We start from the raw sequence: 23,707 nt of genomic DNA, 5'->3' as shown, positions 1-23,707 counted from the left end.
ACCAGGCTGCCCCATCCCTGGGATTCTCCAGGCAAGAACACTGGAGTGGGTTGCCATTTCCTTCTCCAATGCATGAAAGTGAAAAGTGAAAGGGAAGTCCTCAGTAGTGTCCAACTCTTAGCGATCCCATGGACTGCGGTCCACCAGGGTCCTCCGTCCATGGGATTCTCCAGGCAAGAGTACTGCAGTGGGGTGCCATTGCCTTCTCCAGAGGCTCCTTAAGTTTAGGCTAAATTATCAATTTTGTTTGTATTTACTCTTAGATGTCACTCTTTATATTCCTAGTGGTTAATTTTTCTTTTCAGCTATTTAAAGATGTTAATATAGATTGTTGTTAGAGTATTCAGTTCAGTTCAGTTGCTCAGTCGTGTCCAACTCTTTGCAACCCCATGAATTGCAGCACACCAGGCCTCCCTGTCCATCACCAACTCGCAGAGTTCACTCAGACTCACATCCATTGAGTCAGTGATGCCATCCAGCCATCTCATCCTCTTTCGTCCCCTTCTCCTGCCCTCAATCCCTCCCAGCATCAGAGTCTTTTCCAATGAGTCAGCTCTTCGCATGAGGTGGCCAAAGTACTGGAGTTTCAGCTTTTAGCATCATTCCTTCCAAAGAAATCCCAGGGCTGATCTCCTTCAGAATGGACTGGTTGCATCTCCTTGCAGTCCAATGGACTCTCAAGAGTCTTCTCCAACATCACAGTTCAAAAGCATCAATTCTTTGGCACTCAGCTTTCTTCACAGTCCAACTCTCACATCCATACATGACCACAGGAAAAACCATAGCCTTGACTAGACGGGCCTTTGTTGGCAAAGTAATGTCTCTGCTTTTGAATATGCTATCTAGGTTGGTCATAACTTTCCTACCAAGGAGTAAGCGTCTTTTAATTTCATGGCTGCAGTCACCATCTGCCGTGATTTTGGAGCCCAAAAACATAAAATCTGACACTGTTTCCACAGTTTCCCCATCTATTTCCCATGAAGTGATGGGACCAGATGCCATGATCTTATACTTTATTTTAAATAGGCAACTAGTGATACACAGAAGTCCAGTTTATAGATAATGGTTCCTGTTTCTCTGCCACCTGCTCTCACCTCATTCCAGAACTCCTACTAACATGAGAGCTGTTGTTAAAAAGAATAACACCTCCAGAAAAAACCTGTGGGTTCAAAAAGGGACACTTGGCACTGTGTGAGAGGTAGTACATGCTGAGAAGAGCTAACCTGGGAGAAGACTCCCTCTCAGTGTTAATCTTCCTGTGTGATGGATGCTCATCCTTCAAAAACAGCTTTTCTCATACTGCCTTTACCTTCTTACTGTATTTTTGCATCTCATGAAGTTACAGTTATATTCATATCCCAGAATGTTTCTTACAGAACACTCAACACTGAAAAATGCACCACAGTCAACTAAGTCTTTGAGATAATGTTTGTGATCCCTGTCTTGTGGATTCAGTGTACATTTAAAAAGCTCAGGACTGTCCAGTAGTAAAAAAAAAAAATGAAATAGAATTTAACTTTGTTTAATCCGGAGGCTTCCAAATTCATATGAACAGGAATTCTTTTCCACTTAATGTCCTTGCACATATATGGAACACCCTTTGGGAAATACTAAATCAGTATGGTCTGTGGTCAAGTTATACGTTAAGATGCATTAAGCTGTTTCAGATTGATTTTCTACTGAAACCTAGCCCAACTCAATTTCATAAAGGAATTGAGAAATTATGAGTGACATAATTTTTTCGGTAATTTTTATGGTCTTTATTTTTTGTTTTTAAATTTAAACTGTTTGTATTTGAATAAGTAATACATGCATAGAATAATTCTAGCTGCCCTAAAAGGTAAATTTCTTTTCTACCTAAGACCTCTAATCTCTCTTCCTTCAGTCAGATACTGTGAGGTGTCTTTACAGAATTAGCCATGCATGTGTATGAAACTAATTTTCTTTTTTTTCCTTCTTTCTTTCTCTTTTTCTTAACCACCTTTTTCTCTCCATTCATCTCTTCCTTCTTCAAAAAGGAGCATACTATATGCACAGTTCTTTGCCTGCTTTTTTACCCACTCCATTTCTAAGAGATCTGTTTATCAGTTTATGTAAAGATATGTTGTAATCTTTTAAATGGTTAATCATATGCTATCATTTAGCATATAGATAGACCTTGAATTATTTGATCAGTCTAATATTAAATATTAAGTATTTTGATAATAACTCTTTGGGCATAAAATCCCTAGAAGTAGAATTACTTGACCAGTGGATATATGAATTTTAACTATCCATGAACACTGCCATGTTACTCTCTGAAGAGGTATAAGTTTTCGTTTCTTTAGTTATTGTGAATGTAAGCATTTTTACAAACGGTAAGCCTTTTGCATTTTTCTATGAACTGTTTATGTCCTTTGCCCAGTTTTCTTTAATTTTTTTGTCTTACTGATTTCTAATAGCTGTTTAATACTATTTAGCCCTTTGTTCTATCTATATGGAGAGTATTTTTCAAAATGATGGTAATTTTGAAGCTAAAGTACTTTAAGAACTAGCTTAAAGTAAGGGTGCTGAGAACAGGAGAAATTGGGGTCTTAAAGAAAAAGATAAAAGTTCACCTGCTCAAGATACTCCCCAGTTCTGGCTTTGAAGCCAGAAAATTTCTGTTTTCCTCTTTTGTACAGCCTCTGCCATCTGGGACTCCACATTTTTGGGTAGTACTGTTAACTGACGTATATTAAATGGTAAACTCATTACAAACATTCTCATGTGTTGGCCTCCTGTGAACCTCTCGAGTAGGGTCAGGAATTGAGGTAGTAGTTTTCAGTGTTTTCAGCACTAGAATTCTTTATAAGGAATTCTTACTCTGAAAGTAAATGTATAAAATATATAAAATGTAATTTAAAAAAAAAATCAATAGATGGATTCCCCAAGGAGTTTAGCATCTTCAGTCTGTCTGCATAATCAGCATTCTTTCAGGACTCCAGGAATCTGGGCCACATACTTTCAGATTCACTGAATTAGAATATGGTATTAATTAAATTACAATGGGAAAAAATTAAAATTACAGCCTCAAATTTCCTGGTTGGCTAGGAAAACTGCTCTACAACTGCAACCTTATCTAATTTAGACTAGCTTGCATACAGATAGGTACCACAAAATCACAAGAGGTGTGGAGTCTAAAGTGAATCACCAGTCTAAATGTTTCCCTCTTACAGATGAAACTGTTTATACCAGAGTGGATTAGTATCTTGCCATGCAGAGGCTTGCATTACATTATAATTTGATTTTTTTTAATATATTTTTTTATTGAAGGATAATTGCTTTACAGAATTTTGTTGGTTTCTGTCAAACCTCAACAATAATTTGATTTTTAAGATCACATTTTTAGAAGATTAAGTGTGGTTCTGATTTTCTCTTTATATTCTAATGTTACAAGGGTAGAAAGACAAATGAAGAAAAAGTTAATTTTTATGGAGTTAATATTAATTTTTTTTTTCTAACACAACCAGACTTTAATCATTTTGCCTTTATCATGGTTCCTGTATCTGTACCACAGTATACATATGATGGTTCTGGAATATTATGAAATAAACTGGGCAGAGACCAAATTAGTTTCAGGTAGTATGTCACTGAAAAGGCCCATTGATACATGTTAAGAACTTAAGCAAATATTAAAATTAAAGGGCATTTTAGTTCGTTTCTGCTCTGTATTGGTAAATATTTTAAATAATAAATTTAGTTATTGAACAGAGGAATTTATAAATAAAGAGCTGATATGTCTCTGTCCGTTTAAAGGAAAACTAGGCCTAAAAATCTTAAATTACGTTTAAAATTTGTGTATATGGTAAGGCACAGGGATTGCTTCTTTTAAAGGATAGTGACTTTTGGAATGTATTTGTGTTAGATTTGTTACTTTTGTGATTTTGGCCCACTTTAATTTGGCTGAAGCAAAATTAATTCATAATGAGAAATGTTTTAAGGCGAATATGGTCTTTTAAACAGGAAAAGCAAAGAGGACGCTAAGACTCACGACTGAGAGAAGAGAAATGATATGAGATGACAAATCTAGTAAAACGGATTTCAAAGCCTATAGATAGAGTGTTTTTAACTTACTTGTCTAGGATGTCTCTTGTCCTGGTTAATTAAAATGTGTATGGCCTTTAAGAACTATCTGTTAACTTGGAATTTTTAATATTATTGCCCACATTTTTATAATATACAAATACAGAACTAGTATTTTTCTGAATACAGTCCAATTATTTTTTCCCTACTAAATTATTATTATGTACACTTCTAGTAGAAATCTAGTTAATCAACTACATTTATGTGTGTATGTTACTTATATGTAAGCTGTAATAGTATCTTCTAATTATTAAACATCTGATAGGTTAAGTCACAGTGCATGCTATATACTTTTTTCATTTTATTTCCAGTGCATAAATCTAGATCTTATTTTCCTCTTTATATGTGAGAGAACTGTGAATTATAGAAATTAAATGAATTTACCCAATTTTTTGAGTATTTTGGGAATTTACTCAAAGTTTTAAGCGACAAAACTACTGTTCGAATCCAAATTTGATTTTTTCCAAAGCCTACATTTTGAAAATACACAATCTAGGTGCTTTCTTCTTCATCAAGTTCTTATAAGAACATTTATTAATTTAACTGTTTCTTGATCCAGAACACTTTACTTGGAATAAATGAAAATAACTGTTTCACCTATTAATGCTTGATTCATTTATTCAATTAATAAATACTAAAAAAATATGAATATATCCTCAACATCAAGTTAGAAAAGGGATCCTCTCCATCAGTTTTTTGTTTTTTTTTAAAGAAATTTCTAATTACTGTCTTACTTCTATTAATTTATTCTTGCTCTGCCAAACCCCTTGAAAGAAGTCATGGAGTTGGTTGGATTTTTCTGTTCTTTTTTTTTTTTTGTCTATTTCTTCATTAGGTTCTGCATACTAGATACGCACATCCATTTGCCCTTTTCATCTTGTATAAGACTCTCTCTTTCCCCCATTCCCCATTGTATTATACCTCTAAATTGTTTGGCTTTTCTTTTATTTGCTATTGATAATCTCTTCCACCACATTTTTACTTTACTTTGTTATCTTACAGCTTTTCCAGTTTCCTATTTTCAATTTTCTGACATATTTCCAAAACTTAAATCTGCTTTTGATATTTTAGTAGGAAAACTTTCAATTGTAGATATGGATACCAGCATTTTCCTATTAAAAAGTCTTTCTTCAAAGCATAAAACTGTTAGAAACCTTGTTATAGGCCAGATTTTAAACCCTAAAAGCTAGTGAAATGGATTTTGTATATTTCATCCAGTTATGGGTGGGTTTTTATTTTTATGTAAACGAGTATGGAAATCTACTTCTTTTGATATTAGCATGTTTATTTTCAGTATCTTAGTATAAAGAATAGCATGTAAATACTTGGTTTTATTGTTTTCAGTATGTAGCACTTCTGGTATTTTGAAAGAATTTCAGTGTTAGCTCCCAGTTAATTATTATGTCATTCACTTATAGGGTGTATTTGACCATCGAGTGAAATGCTGGCAGAAATGGGAAGATGCCCAAATTACTTTGCTCAAAAAACGTGAAACTGAAGCAAAAATGATGGTTGCTAACAAACCAGATAAAATACAACAAGCTAAAAATGAAATAAGAGAGGTGATTAATACAAAATGCTTTTACTTATCTCTTTTACCCAAGTTTTCCATAAGTCATTCATATATGCATAATTTTTCATGAATTTTTTTCTGAACCATTCAACAGCAGTTTTTTTCATAATTTGTAAACTGTTTTAGAATTACTTTAACATTTTGATCATCATAAAAATCTCCAGCAGCCTTTGTTACTTTCACATAATTATGGAATGGATAAAGAAGCATACAAGGAAAACATTTAAATTAACCTTTCTTTTGAGATAATTTGATTTCAGATAATTACTTATATATTATCCCCCATATATATGTATTATATATGGTATTTTAGTAAATTTGTATAAGTTTATTATAATTTATACACTTCTTTTGCCATGCTTCAATAAGGAAATTGAAGAGGTAGGACAACCTTTATATTACTTAAAGTAAATGTACCTGCTCTTTGAAGAGTATGTACCAATGTTTCGGTTACATAGTGGGAAAATATCATTCCATTGCTTAAATCTTTATTTATTTTATTTTTAGCTGTTCCATTGGTCACTAATCACAACGTTCATTGTTTCTGTAGTGAGTTTAATGTTTACTAATAGCTCTTCAGTAGACCATAATTGCATTATTTTTTTTTTTTTAATCTGGACATTACACCATTACAAAAATGTTTTCTAAATGTATGTCATATAATTTTTCTAATTATTTCCATGGGCATATAAATTGTGATGAACATGTATTCTTGAAATTAGGCAAATATTATTGATACATTTTGAAATAATTTAAAGTTGTATAAAGAAATGAGAGGATTATACTCTTAGCACTGCTGAATTATTTGATGGTGAACTTTATATTCAAAATCTTTTCATCTAAATTAAGATGTGGAGATTGTAATTCATTAAGCACTGTAATATCCTGATCTTGAGTATATCTGATAGTAAAATATTAATGGAAATTAAGCTGATAATGCACTTCCACTACTGGAAAGTTAGACACAAGTTTGAGTGATACCAAACTGGGTCTTGCCAGTGGTGAGCTTTCAGGATTTTTAGGCATAAATTAAATGAGTGGTCATGACAGCTAGTTCTAATGATTCTTCCCAGGCAAGATTTAAAAATCTTATCTTTTGTTTTTGTCAGTGGGAGGCAAAAGTACAACAAGGAGAAAGAGATTTTGAACAGATCTCTAAAACAATTCGAAAAGAAGTGGGAAGATTTGAGGCAAGTATAATAATTTTACACTTTTCTTAAAAACATGGTCACATTTTGCTGTGATACTGTGGTAAAATCAAATTTAGTTTTGTACTAATGGAGCTTTTTTCCCCATTTATTATATTTCAACAGAAAGAACGAGTGAAAGATTTTAAAACTGTTATTATCAAGTACTTAGAATCATTAGTACAAACACAACAACAGGTAAGGTAAATTTTTTTTATAACTTACAGACTTCTAGAACTTGTTTTTGATATACTTTTTTATTTTAAAGATGATAACCAATGAAATGAGCTTTTAAACTTGAGAAGTAATAAATGGAGTAGAAAAAACCAAAGCTAGCAAAGGGAAAATAAAATGGTATAGTAAAAGTAACTGGAAATCCTCAAGTCCTTCTTAGGGCTTCCCTGGTAGCTCAGGTGCTAAACAGTCTGCAATGCAGGAGATCCAGGTTCGATTCCTGAGTCGGGAAGATCCCCTGGAGAAGGAAATGGCAATCCACTCCAGTATTGTTGCCTGGAGAGTTCCATGGACAGACCATGTGGTCACAGAGAGTGGGACATGACTGAGCAACTTTTAACACTTTCACTTTGAAGTTCTTTTTGCCTCTACTCCTAACCCCTAGGAGAGAGAGAGGTTTCTCAATTTTAGACTTTTGAGAAACATGCTGTACTATTTTTCATTTTTTCTGTCTTCCCAGTTTTATTTCTCTATTGATCACAGATGTTTAAATACATTCTTATAGTAAGTTCTCTTTCATACCAGCTAGAACTTAAACTAAACACTAAGTTTTGAAGGTTTTGTAAAGAATATTGTTTTTGCTTTAGTTTGGGTTTCGTGTTGATTGTATACCACAAGTGGCATTTGTCTCCTTAAATAGAGAAAACCATGGGTTTTCCTTATAGTAAAGAAAAGTCTGTAACAAGATAATAGAGATTTGTTTCCCCCTGCGTATTTTAATGTAACTTTGAGTAATATGTCAAATTATTTAATATCTTGAACAGAAGGATCTCTTCCCCCAGTTCTTTTAAAACTATATAATAGATTAAATTTTTAAATTAGGTGATAACATTGTATCTTCAATTTTTTTTAATATATTTTAAGTACTTAATTCATAAAATCATATTTTTTAAATGGAAAAATTAGGTTATATAAGCTTGTCTTTAAAAGAATTGTTTTAAACTTAATGTTACTTTTTATATCAATCTGTACTATTTTCTGGACTATCCAGGGAAGACCGACAGCTAATTCTTCCCAGTCTTTTTCCCTTTCTTGCTTGGATGTTTTCTTTTCTTCCTTCTTTATCACTCTTTTTGGCTGGCAATAACATAAAATGTGAATATTCTCTGAATTAGGAGATGTTATCACTTTATATTGGAAAAGCTCATTGCAGTTTTATTATTTAAGGTAATCTTATATAGTTTACACTAGCAAAACTTTTTATATATACAGTTTTGCATAAATTAATCGTAACTTTTTAGGTATTTTTAAAATTTTTTTTTATTACAAAAATTGAAATTAGCCATGAATAGTTAATATTTTTAAGCAATTTATAAACTATATTGACAAGCTGTATAAGGGAATTTAGATGGTCCCTTTAAGAATCAGACTTTAGTAAATGTTATTTATTATTAGCTAGATTTTTTTAATGCTTCATGAAATATATTATATATATGACAGGTTATAAGAATATCTTTTATTATCATCCACAGCTGATAAAATACTGGGAGGCATTCCTACCTGAGGCCAAAGCCATTGCCTAGCAAGAAGATTATTCCTGTTAAGAAGATCTTGGATGCTTGTTCCAGTTATGCAGAATTCCATAGTGAAATCATTAAAAACCATCTAAATAAACCACTATATATTTTATGAATTACATGTGGTTTTTTATAAATATATATTCTGACATTTTATTACAAGCTGCATGTCCTGACCCTCTTTGAATTAAGTGGACTGTGGCATGACATTCTGCAATACTTTGCTGAATTGAACACTATTGTGTCTTAAATACTTGCACTAAAAAGTGCACTGCGAGGCCAGAAAATTTTACAATATTTTTTCTTTACAGTATGTTCTGTAGTGTGTTCACCCTCTTTATGAAGTGAATTATCAATGCATTGATTAATGTTCACTTATACATTCCTGTACAGAAATTATGATTTTGTGATTACAGTAATAAAATTATATTCCTTGTGAAGTATTAGTAACAAATTATTTGGGTATGTAAACATATTTGAGGTCTTTTGAAAGCATTTTAATACAAAGAAACTTTTTCTTTTAGATGTATTTAGGTGATGCTATGATCATTAATTTTTTAATTGATCAAAAAAGCTGAACTCTTTCATTACTAAGTCACTAAATGAAGGTTAATTAAGTTTTGTTTTTGCAAAATCATCATAAACCAAAGAACATTTATCTCTTGGTTCATCTTTGGGGGATGCTTTTTGTCTTGAGTAAAGGAGTAAATAGTCTTGTTTTTTATCCTTTCCTATTATAAGTGCCCAGTTTAACAATTAAAAAAATATTTATCTGTTTCTGTTACAGGTCCTATGGATTTTGCTCATCTTCTATTACCTTCAAAGTCTAAGACTTTGCATATATTTAATTTATTCCTTACCTTGCCTTTTTTTGTTGTTTTAAGCTAAAAGATCATCTGTGGTCATCATTGACAGAGAAAAGTGCTGTGCTAAAACACCCAGTGATTTGATGAATAACCAATGATGGTACAAAGCAAATTTGAAGTAAAGTGAAATTTGTCTTTGGCAACCATCTCACCTATTTCTGTATCATGTTTACATGGCAGTTATATAATCCTTGATGAAAATTTAAGTTGTGACTAGCATCAGACTTTTCTTAAAGATGCTCCTCTTCTCAGGCTTAACAGTTGTATCTCCCTTCTGGAAGGGCAAGATGTATATGTAACTGAGTCTTTTCTAACAGCTTACTGAACACAGTTAACGTAGCAGAGTCTCCTCAGGCAATGTTTGCTTCCACTTATTTTAGTTGACATTTTTAGCCTCTTGTAGGTATTGTTCATATTTACAATCCTAGAACCTAGAAGAATACCTGACACTTATAGGTTAATAATAAAGACTTGATGAATTGAACAGAAAAAAAAAAAAGTCCCGGACAATGCAAAATAATGTTTGCCGTCTTAAGAATGAGGAGAAACTGAATCGGAAATAGTACAGTCTTCTGTTGTTGCTTCTCTTGGAGGTGACTTAGATACTTTTAAGAAATGAGTAATTCATATTAATATATATCAGATCCTATCTTGTTGTCTCGTTAATATTGAGCAAAATATAGGCTTACTTGGAACAGTTCCACTATAATGATGTTTTAGTATTAGGTATATAGTTTTGTTACTTCCAAAGATTCAGTTTACACATAGGATAGTAACTTAGTTATTCAAGCAGAAATCTTCAATTCTGCTGTGATATATTTATAACAACCTTCAGGACCACCAAATAAAATAATAAATATTTTCAGACTTAAGCTGAAGAGAGTAACAGACCTGAATCCATTCCAGATTTCATTCCCCTTAACAGTCTTTTTATTAAAACATAAAGAGAGTATTGGAAATTTCAAATAAATTATGTGAGCCTCTGACACAGGATTTAATTTCTTCAGCTCTACAGTCATCTTTAGCCATCAGTCTTCACATCTCTTATTCCTCTTACTAAAATACTTTGATTCCAAGTAAATAGAACAGCAAGAACATTAATATAATCTTTTAGTTATAAACATATGAGTTTAATTTTTTTTCTTCTTTAACCAGATAAAAGATAAAGAAGGACTAAAGCAGCATAATACAGCGGAACAAACCGAACTTGGAGTCAACGTACTTGTGTTCAGTCTTTCATCACTCAGTAGCTGTGTGACCCATCTATAAAACAAGGGTATAAAACTGATGCCTAAAGTGCCTTTCTACTTTAAAATATGTTGTTTACCAAGCTTTAGCATAAATAGTATTCTATTAGAGAGTCAAATTCTAATCAAAATCACCTTCTATTAATAATGTAAAAGCAAGGCTAAAGCAAAATAAATGTGTATAAAAATATAATTTCTAAAACATAAGTTTTTTATTGTATTTTTGGTGAATAACTTCAACTATCCATCTTTTTTATACATATATATATATATTTATATTAATCTCATACCCTTGTTTCATTGTTGGCTGCTCTTTAACCTTTTTATTATTCAGATATAGCAAAGTTTTACCAGTTTCTTGTGTAGATTGTTTCATAAGTGGCTTTTAAATATAAAATAAGTCTCTTAACAAATCAGGTTTCTTTAAAGGAGGGAAATCAGATGAGTAAAAACAGAAGATTATAATCCTTTAAAAAAAAATACTTCTTGATGTCTAAGGAAGTTACAGAGATTTTCGTTTTTCTGTCCTATAGCATGAGACTAGTTAATGAAGCCAAGAGTCTACTTCACTTTCTTGTTATGGCTCCCTGCATGGGCAGTCATGTGACTAACAAGACTCAGGACTATAGATAGAAGGAGCAAACGTCGTCCTGTTTTAGAGGAAGGAGGGTCACTGGTAGGAGGGAAGACAACAGCTGTGAAAAGGAAGTGCAGTCACTGACTTGAGATCTTTGGACACATTTCCATATCCACCAGCAGGAAGTGTACATGTTATCATATCTGTGATATAATCTGTTTCAAAGTATTGAAAAAAAGAATAAAATCCAGAATCAAACAGGTTTCATTTCTAATCCTGTGAGTGAAGGATATGGTTTCAAGTAATAATGAAGATGAATGATTGGCCAGACACAGAAATAGCAAGAAGAGGGAAGAAATTACAACAGGAGTGTTATCAAAATTGTTGATTACTCCACCTTTGTAATCAAGGCCATGAGGAGAGGTCACGGTGATCTGTGGATGAGGTCCTTAGTGTTACAGACCAATAGAAATACAATGTGAGCCACATACATAATTTTCAGTTTTCTCTACTCATATTTTAAAGAGTAAATGAAACAGGTAAAGTTAATTTTTAATTGAGTAGCTCTGAAATATTTTAGCATGCAATCCAGTATATTAAAAATTACTATGATGTTTTACATTCTGTTTTTTGTGCTAAGTGTTCGATATCCCCTGTGTATTTCACACTTTGATTGTATATACATTCAGACTAGCCACATGTTAAGTCATCGGTTGTCACATGTGGCTAGTGGCTGTTTAGTAGCTAGTGGCTAGTGGACAGTTCAGATTTAGATAATTGCATGGAATTGGAAAAGGAGAGTTATGTCCAACAGCGATTTTTTTGTTTACCACTCCAAATCCAGTGAAGTGTTAAAAGCTAAATAAAAGGGACTTGTTGGTGTTGCTCTCAAAAGCAAATACAATTCAGGTATAAGACTTTGTGGCACAGTGCTTTGCAAGTAGTGAGCACTCGTACCATTCAACAAGGGTAGCACTTTATTTCCTGATGGAAAATTAGAGACTCTAGTACAACTTCCTTATTTTACAGATAAGCAAACCCAGAATCTAAATCATTATATTGAACTGATTTTTCTTAAATCTATTGAAGGTAAACATTCTTCCTTGAAAATGTATGGAAAGAGATACATTAGCGATTCTTCTAATCATAAACATAGAATTCTAGATAGTCCTTTTGTAGACGGAGAATTTATTTCTTCAAACTGTTACTTCAGAAGTGGCTAAGAATAGAAGATGGTACAAAACAGGAAAATTGTGGCTTGCTATCTGATCTTTTAATGCACATGAAGAAATTAAAAATCTCATCTTCCTTCCTCTTGTCACATACTTTAATTCTCAAGAAATTGAATAATTTTAAGTATTTTTCTTAATAAACTGAGTCAAATGGAAACTTTGTAATTAAAGACAAGGTGAAGCTGCCCGCTTGTTAATGCACAGAATTTTTTTTTTTTTATTAACATCAGTTAATGGGATTAAACTGATTTAAGGGACTGCTTTGAGGGAAAAACTATTTTAAATTCATATATGTAACTGTTTAATAAAACTAAAGTCAGACAGAATCTAACAAAACAACAATAAATTGCCTTCTTGTTGCTTCCATAATCAAGTCTTGAGTTATCTTGATTTTAACCTATACTCATTTCCTAGATCTTTATTTCAGGTGCTTCTCAGTATATGTGTGTGTGTGTGTGGACTTGTGCGTGTGCATGAATGTGCATGTGCGTGCATGACAGGAGGCTTTTTAACCAACACTTGCTGCTAAATTTCAGTTAAAAGTGCTTCTTATCTTCTTGCAACCGAGACACAAAATACTTATGTTTTCATTTACATAGCAGAGATTTTTTTTGCTAAGACCAATTTGAGTTGATTCTAGTTCTAAAATCTGTTCCCTTCTCATTTCTTCTCTTTCTCCTCACAAGCTCTTGTGACCTTGATAAAGTCCAAATTACCCAGAACCTGGTTTCAAACCACTCTTCCTGTCTTGATCTTACTCCGTGCTTTCACCCACCTTTCGCTTTAATCAAATGATGATTGTGAGAAGCATCGTCTTGTGAGAACGCGCTATCCTTTTATGGGTCAGTGCTGTTGATGTTGCCTTGTCTAAGTTAACTTTTTCCCCTTTACCAGCAACTCATTAAATCCTATTCAGTGTTTTATGAAGTCCACATCCTCCATATATCCTTTTTAGTCTTCTAGCTAGAAGGAAGCAGAGAACTTCTGGATCTCTTAGTAGGAAGATCTGGTAACATTCTGCACCTTTCAGATTGTGTTTACTGATGTTTACCTTGCATTATAGCAGTCTTTCTACTTTGAGTAGTCTGTGTGCTTCTTGAAGAACGACTATGTGCTTGTTATTTCTTCTAGAACCTAGTATGGTACAATCAAGGGAGTGTAAGGGGGTGATGAAAAATACAATTATGCATCCAGTCTGCCTGTTTGAACCCTGGTTCAAGAATCTACATCATTGACTTAGAGAAAGTTATTTTTCTCTAAAACTTAAAGTTTCCTTATTTGTAAAATGGAAAGTAATAATAGTACCTGTTCAGGTGCTCCCTCAGGGGATTAAGATAATTTGTGTGACTTTCTCAGCAATAGCATGCACTTAATAAATATTAGCTCTTATGCATCCAATAAATGTTTACTGAATATTTAATCTCAGTCTGAACAAAATGACCTGCATTTTGACTATTTTACCAGTCTTTACTGCTGCTTTAAAACAATGGGTGTACGCTTGACTAGGATCTAAATGGGCTTACCCAACAGGGTCCTTCTCGGAATAATCTGTCCCTAAAATCTGCTCTTAGAGCCCTGAGGCTAAGGATCAGGGATGGAGGGGAAGAAGGCTTGCAGACAAAATCCGTTTTTTTCTTTTTTCAGCCAGCAAAAGCTTAGATCTACTCCCACTACAAAGATGCTGTAGTTAAATGAATCTTGTCAGAAAACTAGAGACTTCTAAAGCAGCTTGGGGACAAATGAAGGGTGAGAGAGAAGTGGGGCAGTTGCTTAGGGAGAGTTTGTTTCCACACAGAAACACATAGAAGAAACTTGAATATGTCGTAGATTAAGGGAAGTAGTAATCAATGGAGAAAAAAGGGGAGAATAAAAAGATCTTGACAGCAATTGTTCGAACGGTAGTCATACAGACAACTGGTGAGGGCATGACACTGCAGTGGTAGCCATAAGGGAGATAGGGGGATGGTAAGGGGCCAGCATCACTCATTCACTCATGTAGTATTTGTTCAGTCTCTGCTGTGTCAGGCACGGAAGTAATGGATTGATTATCCGGGAAGAACAAGAAGGTTGTCTAGAATGATGCCTTGATTTCTGGCTTTGATGACTTAGGATACTTCTGCTTTGAATAACGGAGATAGTATGGGAGAGTTCTGGGCATGTTGTATTGTTTCCATCGTAGTTTATCACAGGATAGTGATAGAGTTCACTGTGCTGTACATGCAGTAGGACTGTGTGTATCCATTCTGCATGTAATAGTTTGCATCTGCCAACCTCAGGCTCCCAATCCATCCCTGTCCCACCCACCACGTTTTTGATGTACCTTTGGGCATCCAAGATGAAAATACATGAAAACATAAGTCAGGACTAGATGTTGTGTCATCAAGTTAGAATGTGAACATGCTCTGTTCCTTAAAACCATGATTATTAATGAATGCCTTTGCTGAGGACAAATTATCACATACAAGTAACATCTAAGGGAAGAATGGAGGTGAGTAAGTCAGGTAAGTGCAAAGAGCCTCAGAAAAAAGGGGGAGTTTCTTCCTCTGAACAAAAAGGAAGGGAAAGAAGGCATTTCCATTATTGGGAAATAATGCCTGAATGCTTTTATTTTCTCAGTGAAATAGAAAATTAAACCATCATCAGGGAATACCAGCAGAAAAGCCAAAGAAAAGGGCTGTGGTGGGGGTGGGGGGCCCACAGGAAAGTGGTAGGTGGCTAGAAAACAGAAACCGAGAAGAGTCAGAGCTATGGATGAGTACCCACTTTCAAATAAGTTTGGAAATCATGAATTTAAAATGGAGTCAAACAAAATATCTGTTAAGCCATGAGAAAGCAAGACAAAGTCTGATTTATTCAAGATTAGGAATTGTTGGTGTATGTAAGAAAGCGAAGGGCGGGGGAGGATTTTGAATGATTTAAAAGACCAAAAAGATGAAGGTAAGCGAGGTGACAGGCACAGATTGGGGAATGTAGCTATGATGAGGTGAAAGAATAGTTTGGTAAGACGAAACGAGTCAAGAAAGCAGTCAAAGGAAACCTGCGTTTAAGAAACAACATTAAGTGGTGTATTGCCACCTTTTTAAAAGGATAACTTCAATATGACAGCTGCATAGAGCTCTTACTGCAAAGCATAGAGCTCATAGTGCGGCAAAGGTTATTTCTGTGGGTTCTTCAAATTTACTTTTTGGTTTGCTAAAGTATTGAAAGCTTTTTGCATGTCAGCAGATAAAAATTGACTTTAGTCTTTATTTTTAAGTTAATATCTATCTCATCAAATCACTCCATGTACATAGTCTGAAAACCAAACTAGCATCGGAAACACATAAAACACAGTGGTTCCCTGCCCCACAAACCACGATTTCCCTGGTCCTTTTCCTCAAAGATAACCTCATTCTATGCTGTTTCTTCTGCCATTTAAATACTTTCACATTTCTAAGTAGATTGCATATCCTGCTGTCGTTTGAATCATCACTTTTAGACATCAGCCACATCTTTTTTATGGCAAATGAGAGTTTTTCTTTTATGCTACCATCCATCTGCTTTATAACACTCATCTCCCACTTCCAGTGTAAAGTTTTTGGTTAAATCAGTATTCAGTATTTTCATTCTTAACGCCTTACAAATATTGTTCACTGCTGAAAGTTTTGGTATATTTAATTGTGATTGTCTTAAAAAAAAAACTTTTTAGAACAATACTAGAATTACATAAAAACTGAGGGTAGTACACTTAGAGTTCTATGCTGTATACCTTGCTTCTCTCATTATTAACATGTTAGTGTAGTACATCTGTTACAGTTAATGAACCAGTATAGTTATATTACTATTAACTAGCGTGTATGCATGCTGTCATGTCCAACTCTGAGACCCCATGGCCTGTATCCCGCCAGTCTCCTCAGTCCATTTGATTTTTCAGACAAGAATACTGGAGTGGGTTACATTTCCTCCAGGGAGTCTTCCCAACCCAGGGATAGAACCCGTCCCCTGCATCTCTTGCGTTGGCAGGCAGATTCTTTACCCCTGAGCCACCCGAGAGGCCCGTTAATTGGAGACCATAGTTTATTCAGATTGCCATTGTTTTTGCCTAATGTCCTTTTTCTAAGATTTCATGCAAGATACCACATTACATTTAGTTGTCATGTCTCCTTCTGTTACTCTTGGTTGTAACGGTTTCTTGGACTTTCCTTTTCTTCAGTGACTTTACTGGGGTGTTTTGTTGTTTTTCTTGAGGTAGAACATACCTTGATTTTTTTTTTTTTTTTTTTTTTTTTTTCATTTGGCTGGTGCTTTTTTTTTTTTTTAATCTATTGCCAGTTTTTTCCATGTCTTCCTACAGTACATTTCCCACAAGACCACTCGGATCAAGTAATTCAACCATTCCAATTGCTTTCCCTAGGGCTTGCTCTCCTGAGGATTTCGGTTTTCTCTGAACTGATGCTCTCTGAGCATGTTGTATCTCTGGATTTGCCCCGAACTTTGGAATTGCCTGTACCTTTATCTTGGGATCCATTCCCTATATCCTGGGTTTCTTGCTTTCTTCCTTCTTGATTTATTCCCTTGTGTTGGACTAGTATGTTCTCCAGTAGTTTCCTTGGTTAAAAAGAAGATACGGCAGAAAGTATCCTGAAAACAGCTCTCACGATGTCCACCTCTTGAGTCAGACTGCTCTGGTCTGGACTGGTTCTTTATTTGCCTGTTGTACAGAGGATCCTAAAGATTCCCTTTGCTTCTCCCCCTGGCTTCCTATTCTCTATAACCCACATTTTCCTCTTTCTTGATTTATTCCTTCATTTGGGTAGATATACAGTTCTTCAAAATGTTGCATAGAAACTTACTTTTGAGACTTTATTTTGCCTTCATCCTTGATAATTTAATTGGTCATATGTTGGATATCATTTTCTCTAGAATTCTGAAGACATTGCTTCCTTGTCTTTAACCTTGCAGTGTTGCTGTTGAGAATTCCAAAGCCATTCTGCTTTCAGATCTTTTGTATATGCATTTTCCCTTCACCCCTACCCCTTTCCAGAATGTAAGATGTCATTTTTTTCCTTCAGTGTTCTAAATCTCATACAGATTTCTGTAGTATGCATCTGTTTTCATCCTGTGTGAGTGCTTTCAATCTGGAAACACGAAATTCAGTTCTGGGCATTTTCTTGAGTTATTTCACTCATGATTTTCTCCCTTCTATATTCTTTCTTCTCTTTCTGGAAGACTCATTATTTGGATATTGGATGTTCTTGACTGATGATGTTTAATTTTCTTATTTTGCATCTGTTATTTTGTTCTACTCTGAGTTTACCCTCATTTTCTAATTGGATTTAAGTAGCTGCTGCTCGTTTCACAGATGCAATGCCTTCCTGTATCTCTCTGAGAATATTAGTGATAGTCTTTTAAAGTTTCTTTTTTCCCCCTTGTTTCTGTTTCCTCAAAATTAATTTTCTGTTTTTATCTCTCGTGTGTTAGCTGCTTTCCTCAGATACTTGTTAATTTTTGGGTGTCTTAAGATTAGCAGTGGGAACTGAAGCTGATTGGAAGCTCTGTCAAACTTAAAAGAAAAATGTTTTTCCAGGTTTCTTCAGGTATAATTGACAAAAACTGTATGTTACGCACCCAATCGAGCTGGCTATCAGGTCCTGCCTCATATGAAGGCCACCAGCCTATTGATGGGTAGGGCTGTGCCCCAGTGGGGCTGACTGCTTAGGACTGGTGTTGACCTTCTCCTGGGTGGGTTAAGCCCCTGGTGTTGGTAGGCTAGAGGGAGGATTCCAAATCAGTGCCCCCATGGTAGAAACGAGCTCCCCGGAATGGCTACTGCCAGTATCTGTGTTATCAGGTGGAGTACCAGTTGGTCCTCCAAGATCAGGAGGAATGTCTAAGCCTCCTTTCAGATCGTTACCTGTGTGCTGGGACTTGGAGCATGTGAGAACTTGCATGTGCCCTTTAAGGAGGGTCTGTGTTTCCCACAGCCCTATGGCTCCTGTACGCAAGCCCCATTGGCCTTTGTAGCCAGATGTTCTGAGTACCTGTCTTCCAGTGTAGGACCTCCAGGCTGGGAAGCCCGGCATGGGGCTTGCACCCCTCACTCCTAGGGGAGAACCTCTCCAGTTGTGATGATCCTTCCATTTGTGTTGTTGCCTACTCCAGGAAGGTGGGTCTTGACTGAAGCAACACTGCCCCCTCTACAAAGTCTCATTGTGGGTCTGTCTTTATACTTTTAGTGGTGGAAGGTCTTTTCCACTAGTCTTCAGATCATTCTCATCAATAGTTGCTTGTAAATAGTCTTAGTTTTTTGTGTGTTTGTGGGAGGAGCTGAGCTCAAGTTCTTCCTACTCTGCCATGTTGGCCACACCTATCAAATCTGAAAATCACTGAAGAGTGACCTCATTGGGCTGTTTGTAGGAAATTTCCAATGTTGGTGTTTCTAGAGTTACCTTCTCTTGGGCTCATCAGATTTCCCAGAGAATATCGACCACTTTCTTGCCTGGAAGGTAAAGGTATAGCTGCCAGCCTCTATGAGGTTTTAATACTCATCATTCAACATGTGTATGATCATGTGCCCCCAGGCCTATTTTTTGATGAAAGTTCCCATGCCTTCAGGTGGGCAAGTCATTGTCCAATGTAAAGACTCTTTTTTTCTCTCTCCAGGAAGTATCCTCTGGAATTACGCCAATGTGGAAGAGGGGATTGAAGGATTTTCCCACTCAAATTTCACTCAGTCTTCCTTCTAGCCAGCCTGTCTCCCATTCTAGATGAGGTGTATCTTCTCTGTCCCCTCTCACTGAGCCTTTTGGGTATTGTCCTGTGTAAATCAGGTTGATTTTCTGCTATCTCACCGCTGGCTTAAATTTGGCTTTTTCTTGTTTACCAGAATGGTTGCTTCTCATTCATCTGCTTTCTAGTTTATAAAAATCTTTTTGTTGTTCTCTCTTCTGCTTCTCCTATCTTTATGGGGTTTTTTTGGTTTGTTTGTTTTTTTTAAGGAGAAATTCCTTTTAGTTTTACTGGGGCTAGAAGAAGCAGTGAAGTTAATTATGTATGTTCAATTCGTTATCTTAACCCAGAAATCCTAACAGTTTTTTTTTTTTTTAAGTGCAACATAATATTCATACTGTAAGTACACCAAAATATTTTAATCCATAACGTGATAGAATTCTTTTCTCTGCTCATGGTTACGTGGCAGCTAACCTCCATGAGAGCCCCAATTAATTCTTGCCACCTGAGACTCAAGCCATTATATAGTCCCTCCTACACTGAATAGGCTAACCTTTGTAAGCAGCAGGATATTGCAGAAATGATGGAGTGTAAATTCTTAGGGTAGATGTAGTCTTCACCCTGAGCTCTATTTCAGATTTTTTACTTGGGAGGAAGCCTCTGTCTCTAGGGAGAGGTCTGAGTGGCCAGGAGCTGAGGCCTCCTGCCAACAATTAACATTAACTTTCAAGGCATGTGAGTGAACCACTTTGTCAATGGCTCTTGCAGCCTGGTAGACTCTTGAGATGACTGTAGCCTGGGTATATGTCTTGTCTGCATCTTAAACTGCTCCCAGATTCCAGGACCAACAGAAACTGTATAAGTACTTCTTTCTTTAAGAAGCTAAAATTTGGGGATAACTTGTTACTCGATAATAGATAATTTATATAGTTTTTTTTTTTTTTTTTTTTGATCTGCTTGCATTCTTCTGGAAATTCCCTGTTCATACTGTGTCCATTTTTTATAGTGCTATTAAGAAAAATTATATATTATTTACACAAAAATGTACACTAATCCTTTGTTATATATGTTGTAACTATCTTTTCAGTTTATTGAACATTTTTTAACTTAATGGTCTTTGTTTTACATTAATTTAAAATCCTTATTTAGCCTTATATAGTATAATCTTTCCCCCAAAGTCATTGTTTTGGTTTTTGTAATAAGGTTTTGTCTACCTTGAGGTGTTTTACAGTTCTTTTTTTCCACGGAGCTTTTTTACTACACGTGGAATTCATTTTAAAAATAAATTTTACTTTTCTTTCAGGTGGAGAGCCAGTTATTCATAAACTTTCATTACACCATTTATTTATACTATTTTTAACATTTACTAAAACTTTAATAATTATTTATTAAAACTATATAAGCACTGAGCTATTTATTGAATAGCTTTTTTTTTTTTTAACCCTCATGGCTTTGAAATACCATTGTTGTTTCATATTATGTTCCTGTATATCAAGGAATCTATTTCTGAGCTATTTGGTTCCTTTCGTCATGTGTCTTAATTTTAGCTCCTCTCCATCATTTGTCTGATTTTGCTCTGGGATCATACTGGTTTAAATACCATGACTTTATAGTATGTTTTGATGTCCTACAAATTAACTTATCCTCTCATTCTTTCTTTCCTTGTTTTGTTCATACCTGCCCTGGCTATTCATTTTTCTACCAAGCTTGTCCCTTTTCTTAGCATGTTGGTTATTTGATTGTATTAGCTCTGTAAATTGTTTCAGTGAAAACTTACCCAAATAAAGCAACAAAATATTGATTCTTCTCATTCAGAAATGTGATACAACTATTTTCAAACTTTCTTTTGTGTCCTTGCATAGCTTTTTAGTTTTCTTCATATAAATCTTGCATGTTTCTTAAATTTATCTTTAGAAATTTGTAAGTTTTTAATATTGTTATTCATGAAATTGTTTGGTTTTTCCCTGTTATTTTCGAATTGGTTAATGTTGGTGTGTGTAAGCAAGTTATTGTCTATGAAATCTATTGATTCCTATGCGATGATTTACTCTCTGGCACCTTATGAAACTTTTATTCTAACAAATTTTTAGTTGATTCTGTTTTATGTATGTAGATTGTTTCATCTACAAATAACCTTAGTTTTATATATTCCAATCCAGTGTCTGTACCTGTTTATTTTGCTTTTCTTTTTGTACTGAGTGGGGCCTCCAGCAAAATGTCAAACAATAATTGTGATAAAGTTATTAACACTATTCTTATGCTTCCTCCTGTGATGTTTAATAGGATATTTCCTATAGGGTTGTGGTACTTTTATCAAATTAAAGCTGGTTTGGGGGTGTTTTTTTGTTTGTTTGTTTTTGCTGTTTCTAGGCTGTTAAGAATTATTAGGAAGAGGTGTACTGGTTTATTAATGTTGGTTCAGAATTTACTGGCATACTCATTTATCTTTGTTCTTTTCTAATCTGACAATGTTAAGATATATACCAACAGATTTTCTAATGTTTAACTGTCTTTATATTTCTGGAATAAATCTTGTTTGGTCATGATATGCTAGTCTTATAACAGAATGTTGAATAAATAATATATTTTAGATAGATATTGGTCAGTACTTATAAGTTGGTATTTAAAGCAGTTTATCATTAAATATGCTGAAATATTTATCTACCCAATACTAGGTGTTGTATTTTCAGTGCATGGATTTCATACTCTGATTCCAGCAGAATTTTTTTCTCTCTTTCTTCTTTTTCCCCTCTCTCCCCTCCACCCTCCCCCCATCCCTGCAGTGGAAGTGCAGAGCCCTAACCACTGGACTACCAGGGAAGTCCATATTCTTATGTAATGTTTTTGCCTTTATTAACAGATATTAAGTATACAACTTCTTATATAGTATTTGCCATGTATTTTTATTAATGTTGTGAGGAGATACTATTTAGCTGACCTGTCAGAGTGTAGAGAAGATATGTAAGAACATCAGGATAATACATTGCCATGTTCTCTTACTTTAGTGCTATTCTCTTCTTTCCTTTATAGTGGTTAACCCACAGAACTTGATTAGAAATTTAACTCTTCTAATTATTAGCTAGAATAATAATTAGCTCAGCTTGTAAAGAATCTGCCTGCAATGCAGGAGACCCCAGTTCAATTCCTGGCTCAGGAAGATCCCTTGGAGAAGGGATAGTCTACCCACTCCAGTATTCTTGGGCTTCCCTGGTGGCTTAGATGGTAAAGAATCCGCCCAGGTCAGGAGACCTGGGTTCAACCCCTGGGCTGGGAAGATCCCCTGGAGAAAGGAATGGCTACCCACTCCAGTATTCTTGCCTGGAGAATGCCATGAACAGAGGAGACTGGCAGGCTACAGTCCATGGGGTCACAGAGTTGGACACAACTGAGTGACTTTCACTTTCAATTTCATAGTTATTTATCTTCTCTGAGCTTTAATTATGCCATCTGAAATAATTGAAATAACAGTTACAGCTGAGCTTTTAGTCCCTCAAGAACACACCTGAGAACCTGTATATATTTTCAGCAAGGCAAAATTAAATTATATACAGCTATTAGTAGAATACAGCAAAAAAGAAAAAGAAAAAAGATTCATTTGGACCACTTGTCAGATTTTCTTGGACCCATACATTTCTGACTCTTAAATTCAAAGGTAAATAGGTGAGCTATGCCGCCAGACAAAAATACATATGCCAGGCTACTAGCAGGCTGTTGTGAAAGGATCATATAAAAATCATATTAAAAGTTTCATCAGCAATCTATAGCACAAAGATTTTATGATTACACAATCCTCATTTACATTATACTCTTGAGACCTCATTTACATTATACTCTTGAGGATTACACAATCCTCATTTACATTATCAGATCAGATCAGATCAGATCAGTCGCTCAGTCATGTCCGACTCTTTGCGACCCCATGAATCGCAGCACGCCAGGCCTCCCTGTCCATCACCAACTCCTGGAGTTCACTGAGACTCATGTCCATCGAGTCAGTGATGCCATCCAGCCATCTCATCCTCTGTCATCCCTTCTTCTCTTGCCCCCAATCCCTCCCAGCATCAGTCTTTTCCAATGAGTCAACTCTTCCCATGAGGTGGCCAAAGTACTGGAGTTTCAGCTTTAGCATCAGTCCTTCCAAAGAAATCCCAGGGCTGATCTCCTTCAGAATGGACTGGTTGGATCTCCTTGCAGTCCAGGGGACTCTCAAGAGTCTTCTCCAACACCACAGTTCAAAAGCATCAATTCTTCAGTGCTCAGCCTTCTTCACAGTCTAACTCTCACATCCATACATGACCACTGGAAAAACCATAGCCTTGACTAGATGAACCTTTGTTGGCAAAGTAATGTCTCTGCTTTTGAATATGCTATCTAGGTTGGTCATAACTTTCCTTCCAAGGAGTAAGCATCTTTTAATTTCATGGCTGCAGTCACCATCTGCAGTGATTTTGGAGCCCAGAAA

General features: G+C 35.1%; 1 protein-coding gene across 1 annotated transcript in view; it reads left to right on the top strand.

Annotated features, from left to right (window-relative positions):
* The window catches only part of SNX2 (sorting nexin 2), a 62,661-nt gene extending 49,755 nt beyond the window's left edge, over positions 1-12,906 (top strand). Inside the window, exons 12-16 of the mRNA XM_055549740.1 lie at positions 5,523-5,666; positions 6,787-6,867; positions 6,991-7,062; positions 8,571-8,665; positions 9,403-12,906. Of these exons, the coding sequence (XP_055405715.1) occupies positions 5,523-5,666; positions 6,787-6,867; positions 6,991-7,062; positions 8,571-8,621 (348 nt within the window). The 3' untranslated portion in view covers positions 8,622-8,665; positions 9,403-12,906. The remainder of the gene's footprint in view (positions 1-5,522; positions 5,667-6,786; positions 6,868-6,990; positions 7,063-8,570; positions 8,666-9,402) is intronic.
* The last annotated feature ends 10,801 nt before the right edge of the window (positions 12,907-23,707 follow it).

Source organism: Bubalus kerabau, chromosome 1, assembly GCF_029407905.1.
Source record: "Bubalus kerabau isolate K-KA32 ecotype Philippines breed swamp buffalo chromosome 1, PCC_UOA_SB_1v2, whole genome shotgun sequence".
NCBI classification, from domain to species: domain Eukaryota; kingdom Metazoa; phylum Chordata; class Mammalia; order Artiodactyla; family Bovidae; genus Bubalus; species Bubalus kerabau.
The sequence above is the reverse complement of the archived record's forward strand: the minus strand, read 5'-3'. Positions and strand labels throughout refer to the sequence as shown.